Source organism: Glandiceps talaboti, chromosome 13 (genome assembly GCF_964340395.1).
Source record: "Glandiceps talaboti chromosome 13, keGlaTala1.1, whole genome shotgun sequence".
In the NCBI taxonomy this organism is placed as follows: domain Eukaryota; kingdom Metazoa; phylum Hemichordata; class Enteropneusta; family Spengelidae; genus Glandiceps; species Glandiceps talaboti.
The window spans coordinates 4,115,571-4,138,706 of NC_135561.1; the positions used below are offsets into that span (position 1 = coordinate 4,115,571).

General features: G+C 35.7%; 1 protein-coding gene across 1 annotated transcript; it reads right to left on the reverse strand.

The window, feature by feature from the left end:
• Window positions 1–143: 143 nt before the first annotated feature.
• LOC144444926 (MYND-type zinc finger-containing chromatin reader ZMYND8-like) lies at window positions 144–22,830 on the reverse strand. Its single transcript, XM_078134477.1, has 5 exons — window positions 22,734–22,830; window positions 16,638–16,756; window positions 2,911–2,978; window positions 952–1,088; window positions 144–308 (listed from the first exon to the last, which is right to left on the reverse strand). The coding sequence occupies exons 2-5, from the start codon at window positions 16,724–16,726 to the stop codon at window positions 144–146; spliced, it is 459 nt and encodes a 152-aa protein (XP_077990603.1). The 5' UTR covers window positions 16,727–16,756; window positions 22,734–22,830.
• Window positions 22,831–23,136: the final 306 nt, after the last annotated feature.

Below are 23,136 nucleotides of genomic sequence, written 5' to 3' on the forward strand. Positions count from 1 at the left end.
CATATAATGTATTATGTCTATATACATATAATGTATTATGTCTATATACATATAATGTATTATGTCTATATACATATAATGTATTATGTCTATATACATATAATGTATTATGTCTATATACACAGTCAAACAAATCACCACAATTAAAATGGTGAAAAATTTACCTCACATTCAGGACAAAACCAATCCCCTTCCGGTTCTTCATCTAACTTAGCACATCTGACATGGTAAACTCTAGGACATACCTCACAACAAATCACAGAACCTTCTCTGTGACAGATCCAACAATAGAAATCATTGCGAGAATCCTGTAACACATAAAGTACACAACATCATGATGGAGAACACACTCCTCCGCCATCTGATAACATTGACTGTAATGTGGCATGCTTAAGTTTAAAACAACATCTTGTACTTAAGGTTCAAACACTTAATTAAAGTCTAATAAAATTCCAGGATTTCCAGAAGTTTGTTGTCAATTTTCCAGGCATATTCACACATGATAATTTTTTTCAGGAGTGTTGACCAGCAAAATACATTTTTTGATTTGTCAACACATCTGCTTTTTAATACATATTTCTTATCCATCTAATTGATACTTTATGACGGTAACGTTGATAGATTTTCCAGAAGTTTCCAGGAGTTGATTGCATTTTTCCAAGACTTTCCAGTGTTCTTTGAAATTCCATGAGTTTCCAGGAGTATATATATGAACCCTGTGTACTATATACTGACAACTAACAGGTTGTATTCCTCAGCAGTGTTTTATTTAAGGGCGGTAAGTAGGTAAAATCTACTGGGGTTCCCACATCATTTTACCAGGGTTCCCCACCTAAACTATGATACATTGCATGAGAAGCACTACCAGTTTTACCTCTTTCCCCCTTTCTGTTACCGGGGTTCCCAAACCTTAGCAAAAACACTGCTCAGTCATATTTCTACCATACCTACCATTTCTCGTATTGCTTTAGGTATTGGATTTTTCCTTTTTTTCAGACTAGGAGGTGTGCCGTCTTTCTCCTCTTTACTACTAGAACTAGGAGTTGGACTTGAAAGTTTTCTTTTAGCAGCTGTTTTGTTTGCATCATCTGAAACACCAAATGGCATATATAGTAATGAAATTTCTATTCACAGAGTAATCCTGCACCTATACTGGGCAAGGAACCACCTTCTGTTAAGTAGACTATTCCAAATCATGCACCTCTACTGGGCAAGGAACCACCTTCTGTTTAGTAGACTATTCCAAATCATGCACTTCTTCTGGGCAAGGAACCCCCTTCTGTTTAGTAGACTATTCCAAATCATGCACCTCTACTGGGCAAGGAACCACCTTCTGTTTAGTAGACTATTCCAAATCATGCACCTCTACTGGGAAAGGAACCCCCTTCTGTTTAGTAGACTATGCCTTGTACCTTTGACTGAGTAATGAACCACCCTTCTGTTTAGTAGACTATTCCAAAGATTAGCAATAACAATTTCACATCAAGTGAGTTTATCTAAATAGAATTAAAATGTAATACATTTCAAAGTATCAGAGTATATATACTCAATTTAATTAGCTTACAAAATATGTTTACTTACTAAACGGTATATAAACATAGGCTAAATGGTTTTGATATCTAGCAATCTTCAATCTTGGGTAATGGAAATTACAAATTGAAGGAGGCAACTGGTTAAAGGCCCATGATTCAATCCCAGGTTCTTCTAGTAGTGATATCTTATCGTGTCAACAAATTAATGATAGTTTTATTTTAACATTTATTGCTATCCAACTTACAGACTTGTACTTGAATTCTATATAGATGCAATATATTATTATTAAATAAAAAATAAACTGGATAGATCTTTAAGTATATGTCTCCCAAAAAGTCTAGTGAGGACCATCCCTCATGGGATCAGTGTTAATGCAGGAGGAAACGGGAGTACCCGGGGAAAACCTGTGTTGTTTGGTAGAGTCAAACTGAACAACACTCTTCTTACTTACAGTTTGGTAAATTTAATCAAACCCTGAATGGTAAGAGGCAAGTGGTTTAACCACTCAGCCACTGACAACCCATATTGCTCCCCCCACCCCAAGAATGTATCACCATTGTGTAGGACCTTGTCCTTTTCAGTTTACACTGCATGACTCTCACTCTCAGGGACAATCTAGTACCAGGGGTCAAGCAATGGAGTCACAAGGATTAATACATGGGATCATTCTTTTGTTCAGGACCAATTTTTTCTATATCTCTGCCAAACTACTCTTTTTTACACCTAAGTCATACAGCCTTATCTCTCAAGACCATTTTCACAAGAATAGCTTCAGGACGCTATCATTACATCTTCTGGTTTCCATGATGGTAACAGTCATCCTGTTTTGCCCAACTCATATTTCTTTTGTGTGCACAAACAAATACCTCCCAGTGGAGAGAGGATTAATCTTTGTAGACTTCTGAATGTTCACAAGACACAGTGCCCACTAATAAATACAATGACATGTAATTCAAATACCTCCCAGTAGAAAGAAGATTAATCTTTGTAGACTAGTGAATGTTCACAATACACAGTGCCTACTAATAAAATGACATGTAATTCAAACATATTCCAATTAAGTTTTAACATCTAGTCCTTTGACATATAGAAACTGGCAAAATTAAAATGGTATCTGATAACAACTTTGAATATCCAGTGTTTCTGTTAGGAACGGAGAGTCACGACACCCCCCCCCCCCCCACACCTATAAAACTCATCTCATTTCTTAACTGTATTTCCTCCATCAATAATTTGATTCCTTTACCTCACTTTGTAAAATTTGTTTTCAATTAAAGCTTCTCTACACAAATTGTTAGTTTGTACATCAACTACCATACATATACACGGTACAAAGAAAGTGATAGATGAGAGACAACAACCCAAGGTGTATGTTACCTTTATGTCTGCTTGCATAGAGTGCTGCCTCCATCTTCTCAAATGTCATGACAGGCTCCTTTTTAATTCTGAAATACACAAACATTTAATATAACTATCAGACGTGTTAGGGGTTGGCCGATGGTTGAGGGCGCCCCCGTCACGGTGTACCTTACAGACTATATCAATGACTGCTAAAAAAATCTCTCCCCCTTGTCAGTGATGTATGTCACTGTACACTTGACATCCTGGTAATCTAATACTGTGAAACTATAATAAAATTCACAAAGAACACTGACTTGTCAGGGAAGACAAACATCCATCTAAATTACATATTTCAGATCTATAGGGTAAGAAACCACCTTCAATTGAGTGGAATGTTCCATATCTAGCACCTCTACTGGTCAAGGAACCATCTTCCGTTTAGTGGACTGTTCCTTATCTTACACAACAGAGTGGGCAAGGAACCACATTCTATTTAGTGGACTATTCCATATTTAGTACCTCTATACTGGGTAATTAAGGAACTCACTTCTGTTCCTTATCTTGCACTAGTGACTGTGCAAAGTCACCACCTTTTGTGTAGTGGACTATCCCAAGTCCTGCACCCCTACTGACCAAGGACCCACCTTCTTCTTAGTGGACTATTCCACATCTAGCATATATGGGGTATTCCGTTCCATTTAGACTATTCCTTGCACCACTGACTGGACAAGGAACCACCCTCTATCTAGTAGATGATTCCTTGCACCTCTGACAGCACAAGGAACCACCCTCTATTTAGTAGACTGTTCCTTATCCTTATGCTGAATGGGTTAAGACCCACCTTCTATTTAGTGAACTATTCCTTGCACCTCTGACTGCACAAGGAACCAACTTCTATTTAGTGGACTATTCCTTGTACCTCTTACTGGACAAGGAACCACCTTCTATTTAGTGGACTATTCCTTGCACCTCTGACTGGACAAGGAACCACCTTCTATTTAGTGGACTATTCCTTGTACCCCAGACTGGACAAGGAACCACCTTCTATTTAGTGGACTATTCCGTGCACCTCTGACTGCACAAGGAACCACTTTCTATTTAGTGGACTATTCCTTGCACCTCTGACTGCACAAGGAACCACCTTCTATTTAGTGGACTATTCCTTGCACCTCTGACTGCACAAGGAACCACCTTCTATTTAGTGGACTATTCCTTGCACCTCTGACTGGACAAGGAACCACCTTCTATTTAGTGGACTATTCCTTGCACCTCTGACTGCACAAGGAACCACCTCCTATTCAGTGGACTCTTCCTTGCACCTCTGACTGCACAAGGAACCACATTCTATTTAGTGGACTATTCCTTGCACTTCTGACTGGACAAGGAACCACCTTCTATGTAGTGAACCATTCCTTGTATCTCAGACTGGACAAGAAACCACCTTCTATTTAGTGGACTATTCCTTGCACCTCTGACTAGACAAGGAACCACCTTCTATTCAGTGGACTATTCCTTATCTAGCCCCTCTACCTGGACATGTAACCACCTTCTACTTAGTGGACTATTCCACATCTGAAACATTTCAATATATTATTTTACAAAACTTTATATTTTTACAAAAACAAAGTGATGTACACATGTCCCATATAATATGTCACCTTTGTGCCAGGTTTTATTGAAATCAGATTTTGCATGTCAGATATTGCATGAAGCATTAAAAATGCAAGGATGGACAGACAGGCAAACAGAAAGACAGGCTGAGCCAGGCAGATGAAGCACTCTATCAAAGCATCTGGTGCAATCAGAGTCATTGTACCATTATTTAAAACACAACTTCAAGCTATGGTAGGGACAATTTGATATTATTGCACTACATTAATTAAGTACACTATCATTCACTACAGTACTAATCAACCTGTAGAACCTATAATCATAGGTTCCCTGACAAGATACATGTATTATCATGAAACCAAATTTTATGGAAACCTGATGTGTCACTTGGGTTCTAAAACCCAATGCAAAAACAATGACACCCCCTGTGATTAATAGAATCCACATCACCAATGGGCTGAGATGGAATATCTCACACGAGTTGGGGAAATTTTGTCTCACATCATAGGCTCGTGTGAGACAAAAAATCCCCAAGTGTGTCCATTGGTGTATGGGATTCTTTTTTCATGTCCCTTTTTTTCTGGTAGAAAAACAAGATAAAACTGGATTAATACTGATTGAAATAACAACACCAAGGACGTCTTTACTTTGTGTGTATATTTTGTGTAACTCCGCAAAAACATAGTTCCTTTAATTTACATTCATAACAACTAATTCCAGACACCGTAATTGAGATCAACACTGTCTTTACTTTCAAAGACTTACATTGTGTACTAAACAGCTATGATGACTTGTAGTTGTTGGCATTTCTCCAGTTGCACTAGTCATTGGTACGGGTGGCTTAATCATTACAAAGTCTGTTGCGAGCTGGATTGACAATCGAGTTAGTTTTTTACTTGAAGCATTGCCTCTAAGGGTGAACAATCGATAAGTTCCGAGGGGTTTAAATTCTCTGATCACAACAAAAACATAAGAATCCTACCCAAATGTGTCGCCAATATTCATCATCAATGGCGTTGGCATATCCACATAAATGTCAACATTTAGTCTGTTCACTTTGTTATCGTCTGCTGGAGTGTAGTTCTGGTTCTACATAACACATTATTCTATTCGTCAATCAATACCTACGCCTGCTGCCGACGGAACGTAATAAACCAATCAGTAATAGGTTTATAAAACAAAATCTAACTCGCGCATTGATACAGCGTGTGAGATCGATTTGATCTCACATTGACTGTCCCAAGTCTTAGCTTGCAGGGATGTGAGAATTCAATATCTTATGATACAAATTCGTAGAGTGACAGAGCATCTGTTTACACTAGCACTATTGATAGTTGCAATAACTATTTAGGCATTATGTAAGACAAAACATATTATTAATTCCTTTTATGTGAAATACATTGGAATTTAGAAAGTGTCCATTGCGCACTTTTGCAGTCGAGTAGTTCGATTTCAAATAAAGCCACAACGTAATCCATCTATCCACAGTCAATATTGTCTTACATCGGAGATGTAAAAAGATGTAGGTAAAAGAGTCCTCTAAGATGTAAAGTTTGCATAATGTTTTGAGCAATACCCAAGTCTTTATCAAAAACAGAGGTTAAGATCTAAGACAGCTTAAGAGCTAATCTATACTAACATTTCTAGAAATGTATATTTTCATGTCAAAAATCCTATAAATCCATTAAATCTGAGACTGAAGTAAAAGTCGTACTTTTAGCCACATGTTTGAAGAGAATAATGGGGAAGGTGACCTTATATGTACGTATGTGAGGGTGACAAGAGTTGATGTGACTTCAATAAAATATGATCTCAATGTCAGCTATACCGTTGCATAGCAACATTAATTTATAGATAGCAGTTAGGAAATGTAATTTCACACACACACTACTTCCTTAAAATATTGACACATGTAGACGAGAATGATATGTAGAAGGAACAGAACCCTTACACATCACATGTCATGTCTACTGCATATGACCTACCCTAATGAGTATAAATTACTAAATAGAATTCCTTCTCTATATACATTGCCAATGTGTCTGGTGTATGATGGGGAAGTCATATTTGTAGAAAGCAGATATAAATTGCCCTGTGTATGAATGCTATGATGGGGTAGTTGTGTATATTAGAAAGAAGAATTCACATATTAAAATTAAAATTGCAATGTGTATGATGGGGCAGTCATGTTTGTAGAATATAAATTGTCCTGTGTATGACAGGGCAGTTATATGTTTGTAGAAATCAAAATTCATACAAGTTAAAGATAAATTGCCCTGTGTATGATGTGGCAGTTGTGTACGTTAAATATAAAATGCCCTGTGTATGATGTGACAGTTGTGTTTGTAGAAATCAAAATTCATACAAGTTAAATATAAATTGCCCTGTGTATGATGGGGGCATGTCATGTTTATAGAAAGCCTGAGTGTACACTAAATCTACATCTCACTTTAAAATCTTACTATGGTAGGTGTCTACAATATATCCAGAAGATCTTGTAGTACCGGTATAAACATGAACAAACTGGTTAATATATATTAGTCAGTTTAACATATAATTTCTCAAGTACATAATGTGCTACCATAATAAATATCTGCACATTTTACTTTGGTAAATTTCTCAACACATGTAGCATGTTAATCTTGAAATGTAACAATATTTGTGAACTCAATTATCAAGGTTTAGTACAGAGTTAGTACTTTGAGACACGGCTTGGGTGTACCAAAAATAGACAAAATGAAGTATGGGTAATTCTGGAAAATACAAAATGTGTATTTTTATGCACAACAAATGGCAATTCGACTGTTACATATTTTATATAACACTCTCGTATTTACAATCTGTAGTTGACATGGCGATTAAAAGATCTGCACAGTCTATTAAAATGGATCCTCAATACAGTTTTCAAAATGGAGGTCGGACATGGAGGTTGTCTGAAAAAAGCTAAGGATGCCATGCATGTAGAGAGACAGAAGAATGGTGGGTGGGGCAACATGACCTGCCAATCAAATGTACATACAGCATGCTGATTGGCTAGCATGGACATTGTTTGTTGCAGCTAGTACACCGGTATTATACAGAGGACAGCATGACTACAGTGTTACTAGAAGTAAATTCAAACTCTGCTGGATTATCTTGGGGAACTAAATTCAATTGAGTTTAGAGATACAAACAATGAAGAATTAGAAAGTTGGAAACTGTTAAAATTTAATTCTTTATATGACTGCATTATTTCAGCCAAGCTGTGAAAGGGTTTTTTAACTAGTATTATGTCATAAATATATGTTTACAAATGTAAAACTACACCAATATACATGTGGTAGTGAATATGTGTGTGTGTTGTCTGAAATGGCACTGTCTGCACTACATTTTTGATAGCTCCAATTGGATCTACAACACTTGTCTGTCAGTGTATGTCTGTCACTATTTGTCTGTTTGTCAATGTGTGTCTGTCATCTACTTACTATATACAAGTAAGTTGTCTCTTTTTGTGTGTCAGTCTGTTTGCCTGCCAGCATATGCCTGTCACCCATGTCACTTGCATCCACACCTTTTTTCTATGCCATCCTAGGCTCAGGATCATACTACGAGCTTTTTAACTGCAACAGCTTTAAAAGCACACACACACACACACACACACACACACACACACACACACACACACACACACACTTGCACGCATGCACACACACACACACACACACACACACACAGTTTCAGAAAATCATGTTTGATATATTTACAATGAAAAGTGCACACAGTATGGTCATATAATTTATAAAACATGTTTCTCGTCCATTTCTTCAGAATCACAGGATGGTGTATATTTCTTAGTTTGATGACATGCAAGGGACCAGAGTTTGAAAACTAAGTGCACATATCATATGATTATGGATATCACATAGCAATGGGGAGTCCAAAACTCTACGGGATGTTAGAATTACTATTTCTAAGAAAAGGTAATTTTATGTGTGGTGTTCATTTCAAATTGACAGTCAGTAAACTGTACCATCAGTTTAGGTCTGATTGTTACCCAGTCCTTTATTTGCTATCATCACTCAAACTGTAACCATCATGATTACATGGCAGTAACTATAGCAACAGATGTGGTAAACATGAACTAGGGTTAAGTTTGTCAATATACAATCCTCCATTTGTGTACAACATAAAATGGGATAACTAAACACTTTCTTTTTGAATGCTCTGGAATTGTTCAGTATTATTCACAAAAACATTACTTTGAATACCACAAATAGAATAATTTTTCCATTAGTTCTTTTTTCAACAATATTATTTAAGAAATTTTTATAGGCTATTTAAAAATTTTATTTATAGGTGAGAAAAACCGTTGTCTGACAAAACTACAGAAAAAGTTGGCCTAGAATAAAAGAAATAATTCTGTATAATCCTCATGACTCCACTGATAAGATAACATGAAATGCGAGAACCTGGGATTGAAACCCTGGTCTTTTAAAGTATGATTTAAAATTATGAACCTGGAAAGAGGCTAAATTTTCCAAAATACTGAATTGCCACACTGTGTGAACTTTAACAGTTATCATGTGTTGTTACCCCTAAGGAAGACAAACTGTACTGTTAGTATCTATAATGTATTTCAAAGTGGGTCCTCAAAAGAGACACTGAACTGTTATTACAATAATATAGACCATTTCAGTGCAGGTGGGTGTATGTTTGGATACCCAGACATCCACAGTAAATGTTATAAATTCATATCTTTGCCACATTTTGTCCTGGTATTAACACACAACTATGATATTACTGATAGGTTAGTCCCATGCATGTAAAATACTGTTTGTGACAAGTATGTCATTAATTCTCTGTAATTCCACATACAATGCATGCCTATAGACTATTTGCATGTGAATATAATGACCTCTGTGCCTCTGCAGCACCATTTCAACACACCCTATCTGATTATCATTTAAAGCACTGAGTGTCAAAAAACACTTATTTTTCTCTCCCCAGTCGAATTATATATGTCAGTGTGGAAGAACTGAAATAAAAAATTTACCTGAATTTCAAAGAAGTTCTTTTCCTCATGTTGAATGTTTTCTTTCAAGTTGTTCTGAACAACATGGTGGACTTGAGATACATTTTGTACACATGGATCTCAGTGGGCGGAGCCTAAACAAGGCCATTTGCCAGTCAAAGTGAATATCTGTTTCCTGATTGGCTATTACTGACCAGGCCATGATAACCTTACCTTATAAGGGCAACAGTGTCCATCGGCACTGTCTCTAGTCTTTTAGGCTAAATGATCAAGTCTGCTTATTAATAGACCTTTCTGCAACAAATGTGACAATATTTTGTAAACTAAATGAACTAGCGTCTTAAATTTCAAACATTATGAGAAACAAGATGATTAACCTTAAAGTCTGCATGAATTAAATCCCGCAGAGACTAATATAAATGGGTCTTTTTCATTATAACTACAGATCATATAAATGTAATACCAAAAATAATAGCGATTTTCAGCAACATTTAAATTGAACTTCTGAATCAGTATGTCAGCTCCCAATACTACTACCTATACTATCCTATAAGCTGAACTTTTGTAAATTTCCACAAAATATGAAACAAACATGATTGTGTTACAGTGCTGATAATGACAACTCCTAAAGGTCAATGAACATTTCAACATACAGATGATGTTATCAAAATTGTGGCGTATACATATACATAATACAGCTGAATATTATGGACTTTCTTCAACATTTTCATTTCTTGTATTCTATATTTTGCATTATTTTGTTCCATGTTTTATCTGTACATGTGTAGACATTGGAACAATTATTGTAATGTATGTATTTGGTTCTTTTAGGGCCAAGTTTGCTCAACGTTCATTCCCTGCATATTTATTCTTTTGATCTTCAAATCAAGCACCCACTGGAAGAATAATTTGGTACTGCTCAGTATAGAGATACTATACAGTAGAATATGTTATACTACACCAGCTCGAGAGATCTGGCAGGTTAGGGTGATTGTCATGCACAAGCAGCCATTTTGAATTTGAGAGTTGTAGTCGAAATTGGATAAGTAAGAAACTCTACCAAGTTTTCTGATCATTTCAGTATGAGTTCAAATGTTTTGGTACTACTAAGGAAATTTTGTTCATGTTTTATCAGATTTCACCCCTCCTTATTACTGGAGGTTTACTTTAAATGGTTTTATCAACAATTTTCAAAGTACAAGAAACATGATGCAAGTCTATTGAACTGTGCCTCTTAAATCATCCCCTAGTTTCACTTCCTGGAGGATTCAACGCCATATTGACATGACATTATTAAAATGTGAAGCTACAGTTTGGCTCCTTGCAAATGAAAGTTTCTGATACTAAGATAGTGATAGATTGATGTGATGGCATGAAGCAGTAAAGTTCATACATCCCAAAGTCAAAATATTTGTATTTGAACAAATTCAGTTGATCTATAGCATCCTTCCTAAATCATTTTCTAACCTCAACTTCTATGCTTGGTGGTCACATTTAACCAACTCAAACATTTCAGCTGAAATTTTGTATTTCTTTCCACATGGTCTATGAACTGCAAAGTTTGGCAGTTTAGCTATGGTGCTAGTACATGAAGTGTTTGTGCTCTGGACTACTGCTAAATTCAAGCCCTGAATTCAGCAAATTAATGATATTGTCAATTGAATCGTTCTTCATATCTAGACAGATATGTCAAAATACAGCACCGAGGAGAGTAAAGTCTAACTCTGCCTGCATCTCATGGACTTTGACAAATTTCCATACAAAAGCATACTTGTGCTACTGTAGTTTATTCATTGTTGTCATATATGCCTTGAATCCCTGAATTATCATGTACAGACCATTTCATTTCTTACATGTACATAGTTGAATATATAAGCCTAGACACAGGGGTACAAAAAAGACATTTCTTCCTTGGAAGTCTTGACAACATGTCTTAACTAACATAGTACATATGTATATATATCATGATATCATTCTTGCACACCTGAGAGCTGTTATTCTTCCGCAACACTGTCAAATAACCTATTGACGGCACATTTTGGATGGTGTTGTAAAAGATGCTGTGGTTAATGACGATGCATAATATGAATTCGGTGCAACATAGATAATATCTTATTTCCTTTAAATACAATGACCAAAGCTTTTACATCTATACTAATTGAGTCCATAGCTACACTACTACGTCCTGTAATTTCACAAGATTTAATATTCAAGAAACATATACCATAGTCCATAGACAATGATTTTCTATGGGAATCATGTGGATTCTCCACATATCTTGTTCCAATTTTTCAGATACAATAATTTTACATTTCTGAACAAAGTAGATTATACCATGCACTGGCCACATTCAACAAAAAATATGGAATATATACTCTGGTCATTCTATGACACGACAATGCTTATTTATGTCACGACAACGTGTGTCTACATCACTGGTTCTGCTGCTGTGTTTGAAATATGAGCCAAAATGTTCAAAATTACCATTACTTTCCCCAATTTTTAAAAATATTACTGGCAATGGTACAAGTATATTATTCCCAATATTTTTCTTCATTCAGCTGGAAAATACGAGTGATCTGAGGGTTGTCCTCTTGTCTAGCAACTCATAGTGACAAGGGTTCCTTAGGTCACTTGTATTTTCCTTGGCTGAACAAAGGAAAACATTGGGGAATAACATCTTTTATCATATAGGAAGTACTGTACATATATGTACGTCTCGATATGAATTCAGTGCAATATAGTTTCAGTGTTTTCATTCTATCTATAAATTTGATGATGGAAGCTTATTTGTACTAAATGAGTTCATACATTAGTGACATTGGCACAACTAATTGACAAGATTTTATGAGTGCGTTACATGGATTCTTCACATGTATTTTTTATATAGATATTTTAAATTTACATGTAGTTCATATACAATTTACTTGGCATGACATTATCTACATTAAGGTATTGGACTGATAATTCAAACTGGACACATCCAAACTATTGGACATTTAGTTTTAACCTCATAATTTGATCTTCACCCTATGACCCAGATTGACCTTTCACAGGATTTCAGCTTTGTGACCATAAACATGGTATCTCATGGTGTATATAAGGATATACAGGAATCTGTATTCCTGGGAGGTCTGTGCTCCATGTTGAGATGAAAACCATGAACATCCCGTGTATGATTTTGTACAATTATAGCCAAGAACTGTGGATAAATTTTAAATAAATGTGCAATTTTGTTTCATTTCAAGCTTTTAATGTTCAAATTTCTGTCTGTTCATGTATACACTGGACTTGTATTTTTATGTGTTCAATACTAGAAAAGTCTTTACGTGTGTCCCCTACAGGTCTACTAGGTATATTTTATTGTAGTTAAATATGCCATAGCAATATAATAGCACTATTGAATACCATGGTTTACCAACACAGATGAATTTCCATTTGAAGATAATAGCTCTACCGGTATGTTGTACTTCACAGATGCCAATAGGCTATCCACTACATGTATTATTATTGGAATGAGTGTTATACAAGAAATAAGTGCATATATTAATGTCAAAAATAAAACAGTTTTTAGCAAGATCAGATGAATAACATAACAGTTCCAGTTTCAACAGCGACATATTTAAACATGCACAGCAACTCTGAATCCAAGATGGCGGAATGTCACACAGACCTTGATCAGTCTCACTGTGGTGAAAAACCTACATATTTATTTTTTGTGTCTGTAGAAAGAGCAACACCTGAATCTTCTTTTGCAGTGTAAAGTTTCTGACAGAACATCATACTTGGGGGGAAAGTTTTACCAAAAACTGGTACAGTTGATTTATATATTGTAAATTGACATATTTTTTAAAGTATGGCCAACTTGTCTGTCAGTGTTTGTATGGAGTGCACCAAGAAACATATTCTATGTATTTTAAACAGTCAACAGAGTCTGAAAACTGACGACAAAGTGTAGATTTTAGTAAAACACTTGTACATGTACTTCCTCAAAATACCATAAAGATTCTGAGCTAATGCACAAAATGATCAACAACTCAATACTTTACTGGAGAGGAAACTACCACAGGTCAAAGGTCAAGGACTGTGTAGTTTGACAAAGTGCACATGGAGGTCTGCTATATAAAGACAGTAAAAAGGATGGAGGAACTAAAACACACATATCCCATAATTTCATTATTCTCCATACTTATCATTCAACTACAGCTCTTTGTTCCAACAAATCATACGCAAGATATGTGCTCACATTACACAAAGCTAGGTCTTTTTAAAAGAAACCATTTTGGATATAAATCAATGTAATATATGCAGGACTTTTGGAAAGGCAAATTATTTGCCAGTGAATGATAAACTTATAGAATCTAAGTACCATTTGAAGGTTGATAAGAATAGAAATATATAAAACAGTTTATTGTGGCTGTAAACCAATACAACTGCATTTTTCCTAAAGACGCAATAAAACATACATCTGTACAAGTATTCTTCTGGTCCTCCTTCTGCTTGATACTGTGCAAAACACCTTGTGGTTATCACGCACAGGTCAGTGTGGAACCGACGTCCTGTTGAGTGTGTACAGTTTGTGGTGTATTACTAATACTTAATAATTTCATATGAAAATAAATGTCTTTATCATCGCTTTTATCTTTTGTTTGTTATGTCTGTTATTATGAACCATGTGTAGTGTACCAAACCTTGACAAAGTACCACTCCATTTTCCAGAATTGACTTAAAATTTAATACTAATATTATGAACCATGTGTAGTGTACCACTACCAACCTTGACAAAGTACCACTCCATTTTCCAGAATTGACTTAAAATTTAATACTGATATTATGAACCATGTGTAGTGTACCAAACCTTGACAAAGTACCACTCCATTTTCCAGAACTGACTTAAAATTTAATACTGATATTATGAACAATGTGTAGTGTACCAAACCTTGACAAAGTACCACTCCATTTTCCAGAATCGACTTCAAACCTACTGAATTACTAAATGAGCCATATCATACATAATCTTGTCTATGAATATTCACCAATCACTTTTACACAATCTGAATATAAGGATAAAGTTTTGAACGCTCATCTTGTAGAACTCCATGGTTTCTATATTTCTAAAATATAACAACATAAATTAAAATTATTGCATGTGTGTTCAAAACCTAGTGTAAAAGTATAGAATGTTGCAATAAGCTATAGTGTCCTAAGTGGACTTATCAAATTATACAGTACTTAAATAAAATTTACAAAAACAGCCAAATCCAGCCCTCTGGCTTAAAAGACACAAAGGACATCAAATTAAATACATTTATAAATAAATCTCACATACATCTTAGGCCTAATGAAAAAAATTGTGTGATTCTGATTACGCTCAATTTTAGAATAGGTGGGGTAGGTAGATTTTTTAAAAATATTATTTTTATATATTTTTTTCATATGTGAGTGTCTAGTTCAGGTAGTTATGTTTTCCTTTGTTTTCCATATGGTCTCTGTGTTATTGGTTTCTTCCCATCAGATGTACAGCCATTACAGATTGGAAGAACAGTTTTATATTGTCTTTTTAAGTTGATGTCAGTTTCTGCATCCACTTTTTCTTGCAAGACTTCAGAATTTTTGTGATTTTATAATTTTTTTCTCAAATTCGTAAAAAAAAGTTTAGGGTCGGCAGTGAAAAACGAGGTGGGGGTCGGGTAACCAGAACCAAAAATTTTTTTTAGGACTTAGTTGTAAATAAAGTTTTTCCTACAGTTAAAGGTTTCATGAAAGAAGTCTGCAGTATCAATGGGAAATGTTATCATTAAATGTTGTAGTTTTATCATATATGTGCATATGACTGAAGTTTGGCGTTAAAGTTATTACTTAACAATAATAACCATGGAACCTGTCACTGCCTGTATCCTGAACAATGATTGATTACTTAACATTTCAAAACAGTGTCAACAACCACATGGCACTGACTTAGAAAACAGCCATTACTTTCTAGGAATTGAGGTTCTACTGAAAATGTGTTTACAACTTGAATGTTTAAACCACACTGCAGTTCTGCACTGCATGCTGACAACACTGTGAATGAAAATCATTTCAGCAAAATTCAGTATCGTTTTATCGTCATTTATTTGAAACATATTATTTATTGTCCATCCAACTTGCAGTTTATTTCTATGTTTTACACAGATAAAGAATAGAATGAGACATGTTGATAAAAACCTGCATCCTGTATGTCAGAGATCAAATAACATGATACTTTCAGTAATAAAATAGTAACCTTTCAACCTATTCTCACAGTTGCTTTTATCTCAGTTCCTGTGTTAAACCAAATCACAACACTCCCTCTATTTCTATAAGCAGATAGAGAGACTGTGACCACGTGACATCTCAGTTCCTGTATAGACCAGATCACACACTCCCTCTATCGCAGTAACCAGAGAGAGACTGAGTGTGACCACATGTGACATCTCAGTTCCTGTATAGACCAGATCACACACTCCCTCTATCCCAGTAACTAGATAGAGACTGAGTGTGACCACATGTGACATCTCAGGGTTCCTGTATAGACCAGATCACACACTCCCTCCATCGCAGTCACGGTACCCGGTAACCAGATACAGAGACTGTGACCACATCTGACACCTCAGTTCCTGTACAGACCAGATCACACACTCCCTCTATCCCAGTAACCAGATACAGAGACTGTGACCACATGTGACACCTCAGTTCCTGTATAGACCAGATCACAACCTCCCTCTATCCCAGTTACCAGATACAGAGACTGTGACCACATGTGACACCTCAGTTCCTGTAGTCCAGATCACACACTCCCCCTCTATCACAGTAACCAGATAGATAGACTGTAACTACATATGTGATGTCCAAAATAAATCAATGGGACATCAGTAATATCCTTGCTATACTTGACATATGTGTATTAAAAAATTTCAGGAATGAATGAGATATCATCAGCGCTTTTCAATGACATTGAGCATACAACACTCACCAGACAGCTTGCCAGCTCTCCACAGAGTGTGTGTGTCAATGTGTATAGAAAGACAAAATAAAGTACATGCAATTTACAAGTCACTTGGCATTTAACTAATTCAAATGATGGATTTCCTGGAAAATATGTTTGAAATTTTGACCTTACCCAGCTGTTGCTCTTGGACTTTTCCTGAGAGCCAATGGAATATCCATATCAGATGGCGTGACACTTGAACTTTGACCTTCTGAGGTCATGGCTAATTTCACAACAGTCACATGCACACACTGTCAAAAAATACAAAAAACAAAACAAAAAATAAATACTAATAAATTATAAAAAAAGTTACATATTTACATACTGATCAAGGACTCAAGGAGTTACAGTTTTGTATTTGTAGTTTTTTTTTTTAACAATGTAATGAAGGTTTCTAACATGCAAAAATTATAACTAATTATCATATTGGTGACAATTACCTGGTATGAATGAAAGGAATTTCATTCCATATTATGTTAGGCCATATGACATTTTGAGACAAAAGTACACAGTGGTTTGCCATTATTCTTAATTAATTTATACTCAATGAACCCCTTCATTAGCATATTGGTTACATTACCTGATATGGGATTATGCTAATCACTACCACTGCAACTAAGGTGGTTGGCAATGGGATGGCTAATGACGGGATGGTTGGGGTGGTATTACTTGTGGAGAGTGGAGTGGTTGGCAATGGGATGGCTAATGACGGGATGGTTGGGGTGGTATTACTTGTGGAGAGTGGAGTGGTTGGCAATGGAATGGCTAATGACGGGATGGTTGGGGTGGTATTACTTGTGGAGAGTGGAGTGGTTGGCAATGGGATGGCTAATGACAGGATGGTTGGGGTGGTATTACTTGTGGAGAGTGGAGTGGTTGGCAATGGGATGGCTAATGACGGGATGGTTGGGGTAGTATTATTTGTGGAGAGTGGAGTGGATGGCAATGAGATGGCTAATGCAATTTTTACCCCATTCCTTCATTCTGTTACTGGGGTTCCCCGAACTTTGCAAAATAGCTGAATTAAAACATACAGCTGGAAGAATGATTATAAGATTACCATTCTATCAAAAAGTAGACAGCAAAGTAGCAGGAAATGTGCAAGGCCAACTGACTGAAGGCAAAAACAACTTCATGACAATTAACCTTTACAATGTATAGTTAATCAATGAGAATGCATTGATAGCGATGAATTCCACTAATATCTATGACTTCAAAACTTTAACTACAATTGAATTGTGGGCTCCATCATTTTTAAGACAAAAAATACATTACATTATGAACATGAATATGTGTTTTATTGTAATATATGTGTCCAGGCTTGAAATTAACAGTAGTCCCATGCCCACTGACTACCAATTCTGGTCATGGGGGTACCATAGTTTGCAGCTTGTAGCCCACTCAGGCTACCACTGATTATGTGATGAGGATGGAAGATTTATGGACATGAAAGTATTTTAATAATACACATATTTCCAATAGAGGAAATCTGTTTTCAGTTCAGGAATATCGGACTATACCGGGGTAGGTCACAATCCTTGGGCTACCAATTTCTGAAACTGGTAGCCCACTAGGACTACCAAAGAAAAAAGGTAATTTCGAGCCCTGCATGTATATGTATGTGTGTGTGTGTGTGTGTGTGTGTGTGTGTGTGTGTGTGTGTGTGTGTGTGTGTGTGTGTGTGTGTGTGTGTGTGTGTGTGTGTATGTGTATACAATGAAATGTGTATTAAATTTGCAAGCTCTGACTAGTTTACAAAAGCAATAATAATAATAATAGCAGTAATAATGTAGAGTGTAGAAGACTCCTAAGGTGAGATTGGTCAGCTATCAGAGAACTTATTTTAGTTCATGGGCGCAGACTGCAGTTGGGTAAATGCCTTGCCTTGCCTTGCCTTGCCTTTTCAGTTACTTCATATAATCTGCCTTAGTTAGATCTCTTCAATTTGGGTAAATTAGATATCTTAAGATTTAAACCCAATATCCCAATATGGATGGCATCTCACAGACATACAGATACAGATACAGATACAGATACAGATACAGATACAGATACAGATACAGATACAGATACAGATACAGATACAGATACAGATACAGAAATTTAATTAATATCTGTACCTTGGTATTGTGGAGATTATAGTCATCATGGTAATATTATCTAATATATTAACTTGCTCAGTTGCTGCTTCAGAACACTTGCCATTCTTAATTGCACTCAAAACCAGATGTTATAATGTGTATCCAAAGCCATTATAATCTTTATAATCAGTATTAAATTGTTTATCAACATTTAACATAATTAGGGTCTATTCAAGTTGCAGTTTTAAAAGTGACACTTATGTTGTGAGTAGGGATGGGAGCTACTTGATGTATGTTGTAGACTGTTCCAGTGCAGCATTATCATTTTCATAGCTTGAAGGAGTTGAATCAACTCATCAAACTGTTAGCCTTGAGAATTATACTGCTTCAGTAAATTTACAATGACTGGTCTTCCTGATAAAAATGTTTGAAACAAAAAGTGCAGTTATAATAACAAATTCTGGATAAATTGTGATCTATCTTAGTTGTCATTTGTTTTGCTGTAAAACACATACCACTGTATAAACTTAAAGGTTATATGGCCAATACACATGGATGTACAATAATTCTGTATGCTTGTACAAGGACATTTTAGTTACAATATATGATACAGATTGCTTCACAGATTTTATTTACACATGGGTCATGTTTTGTAACTCCTTCATATAGCCCCCTCCTGGTGATGTGCTGTAAAAGATATCTGAGTTAAGGTCAAAGGGACATGAGAGCATGCTAATTTGAAATCTTGTATGTTACTGGTTCCCATCTATGGATTCCATCAATTTCTTACAAGTAAGAAATAAGTGTTATTCTCATAGTACATGTATACATTCAATTGATGCATTCCTAAATCATAACTTCTTTCAAAATGTCAGTTATGTCGTATTTTGAGATTAGCATGAATAACACATCAACACATTGTGATTTCTATGGCATGGACAAACTGATGTATCCATCCCGGTTACTTTCAGGGCTTAAAAATTAACTTTTTTCTTTGGTAGTCCTACTGGGCTACCAGTTTCTGAAATTGGTAGCCCAAGGATTGTGACCTGTAGTCTGATGTTCCTGAACTGAAAACAGATTTCCTCTATTTGAAATATGTGTATTATTAAAATACTTTCATGTCCATAAATCTTCCATCCTCATCACATAATCAGTGGTAGCCTGAGTGAGCGACAAGCTGCAAACTATGGTAGCCCATGACCAGAATTGGTAGTCTGTGGGCATGGGACTACTGTTAATTTCGAGCCCTGACTTTACATCAAATTTGTTACAAGAAAAGCCTTGTCATTGGCTTAGACAAACTACTGGTGTATAACTAGTAGATACTTTTAAAGCAGTTCTGTTGTATTTTGAAATAAATAATCATCACGATAAATTCAATCGTGTAGACAAACTGATATATCCATTCTGGTAGCTTTGACATCAACTTTGCTACATTTTTCAGATTAAAACATAAATAAGCCTGGGTTCTATAGCATGGACAAACTTGTTAACAATGTCTTGTTAGTTAACATGGAGTTTCTATAGGTTTATGTTAATCCTGTACTAGCTGTACTTGGAGTTTTCATTTTTCTATTCAACAATTAATCAATAATATAATATATCAATGAAAATTGTTTAAATATCAATACTTAGTGAACAGAGGTTGATATGGTTCAAAAGTAGTAAAAGTAACATGTTGAAAGTATGATTGTGGTGGGGGTGCTGATTTTAATTTTTCTAATTGACAACCAATAATGTATCAATTAAAATTGTTTACTTACCAATAATTAGAGAGTGACTGTCGATTTTTATCAAAAGTAGTGAAGTAACAGGTTGAAAGTATGATTGTGGTGGGGGTGCTGATTTCAGTGTATGGACCCAGAAATCAATGTCGTTGGATTTATTATACCATGTTATTTGTACAGCTACACAAATATCTTTACCCACAGGTGATTCACTACTATTCAGGGTGTATGATGTTATGAACTGTTACTGTCAACAACAGTGTTGCAGCCAGCCTTTGGAAAGAGTGGGACATAGTGTCCCGAGACTTTCATTTTTCTGGGTCATCATAAATTTTTTGGGGGACATTTGTATTTTAAAAAAGCGCCAATGGCATAGTAGCACAACTGTACAGTTTTTAAAAATATTTACCCACGTGCTGATCCATGCTAGATATTTGCTGAATGATTATGCAGTTGCCTATCCAACCCTGTTGTTATCGATGCAATATACGCGATCATTTGGCTGTTGCTATAGGCGTGGTCATGTTGCGCACTATTGCTAAACATATTTGCATAAAATGTTAGTGTAGGTCATCTATGACCCATCACTTCCAAAATTACCCATCACTTCCAAAATTGTGGGTCAAAAAAATGTGTGTCAAATGACCCCCCCCCCCCCCCCCCCTCTGGCTGCAACACTGAACAAGTCATTATATCTAACTAAACAGGTCAGGATTGACTGGTTGGGGCCAACACATCACATTAACACTACTGTCTTCAGTGATTGGTTTAGACCATACCAAGTATACCGGACTAGAGACCCATATAGTGAACTAAATTTGCATATTAACAGGCACTATTCGCCTGCTATTTTTCCTAGGGCAATATTTGCATAGCATGGAAGTCTTATTGGGGATTTGCTTTGACTATAGAAAGAATATGTGCCTTTATGTTTTTTAAAAAGCTACCTTTCACTACATGAAAGGGTGGCATTTCCGGTTCCATATACATGACGGTCACACAACAGAATTGCCAAAAATGATGCATTTCCGTTGTGTGACTTTCATGTATACGAAAACGTTAATGCCACTTTTCAAGCAGTGCATTATGGTCTTTTATTCCAAAAGGTTAGCTGGGCATGTACCCTTCTGACATTTTGGCATGCTTGATAATTTCAGGAATGATATGACGTAAGTTGACATCACGTCTCATCGTTTTATTATCGCTTGGTGGGTTTTTATTTGTACAGCACCTTTAAACATTACTCTGCACTTGATTCAGGTGTTTCATAAATGCTTTGATTGATTGATTGATCAATTGATTGACTGATTGATGACTGGTTGATACAAGAACTAGAATGAGCAAGCCTTGGTTTGATGACAACATTTACATCTCTTTGATAGTCATGAAATGGTTTGAAATGTAGAGTGGGTGGTTTATAGTGAGATGGAGTTCAGAAGTTGTAAAAGTACTAGCAGCACCATTACAGAATAACATTATATCATTACTCAACTGTAATTTGATTTTTGAATGGCATAATTATCACTGTAGTATATTTGTGAATGTCATGATCGCAGTCACTGTGTTATGGTGAATGGCATAATCACTAGTATAATTGTGAATGTCATGATCACATTCACTGTGTTATGGTGAATGGCATAGTCACTGTATGTTATGATGAATGGCATAATTTTTATCTTCAATGCATTACATGTCAAAGTATGTTCCAGAGTTAAAGACATGCATATATTATATGCTGATCTCTATGCCAACCAACATGCAAATTAACATGTTATTTAGATGTAAATCAATATGCAAATTAACTGCCATCCTTGCAAAATCTATCCTCGGGAGAACATTGTAACGTAAAGGTGTGTATGTTTTACTTGCTGTCTGTTTTATAATTAATATCTTTCTTCTTTTTAAAATTCATTTAGTGTGTCAAATTTTTAGTGCAATCCTACGGGTAGAAATGATGCACTGTAATGTGACAAGAGGTGTTTATTTCAAAAATTAACAAAAAGTTGCTTTAAACATATGCAAATGCTCCAGAAGAATCTCATAGTGGTCTGAGTTAAGAATTAAGTGCAGCATATAATTTATTGTGTCAATTATTGTGAAAATTAAAATTGTAATAAAGTCAGAAACTGTATGGTGAAGTTGTATTTTAATGTCATCATTTGATGATCACCAAACTCTGTTGATAACTCATTTTGTGCATCTGTAAAAACATCAAGGTTGCCTGAAATAAATTAGTTTATTTATTTTGATGCTAAGGACATGGCCCAGTCTCACTTAGGAATCAGGATAGAAGCCATTGTGACCCCACACAACCATGAACTTATTTGGTTATGGGGTCCCAAAAGTGTTTTTGAACTATGCATGTGTGTTGTACATCAGCTACCTTTAGTCATGAAAACAAATTATACCATACTTACCGAAAACAATGTTAAATTTGGTCCAAAATCTGCTTTCTGGAGGTAATTCAAGCAGAAGCAGGTTTATATGTGTGCACACCACTCTGTCTGTTCTCCAGAATGAGTACGATATGTTAATTATTTTGAAAGGTACCCCATGATTGGAGATCCTATTTTCTCATTTCGTAAGTGACAATTGCATCAAAATGACGAATAAACATCTAAAGTGAAAGAAGCATATAGGAAAATACTGCCTTGCAAAGGTAAAATTTGAATTTTCTAAAACAAAGCGATGATATTTCCACCGGACACGAACGTGTCAAAAAGATAGCAAACTGACTGTAGCCAATCAAAATACGTGTTATAAAAATGTTTTCGACTGAACTTGAGACGACTAAAAAGTCGGTAAAAATAGTCGTGTTAG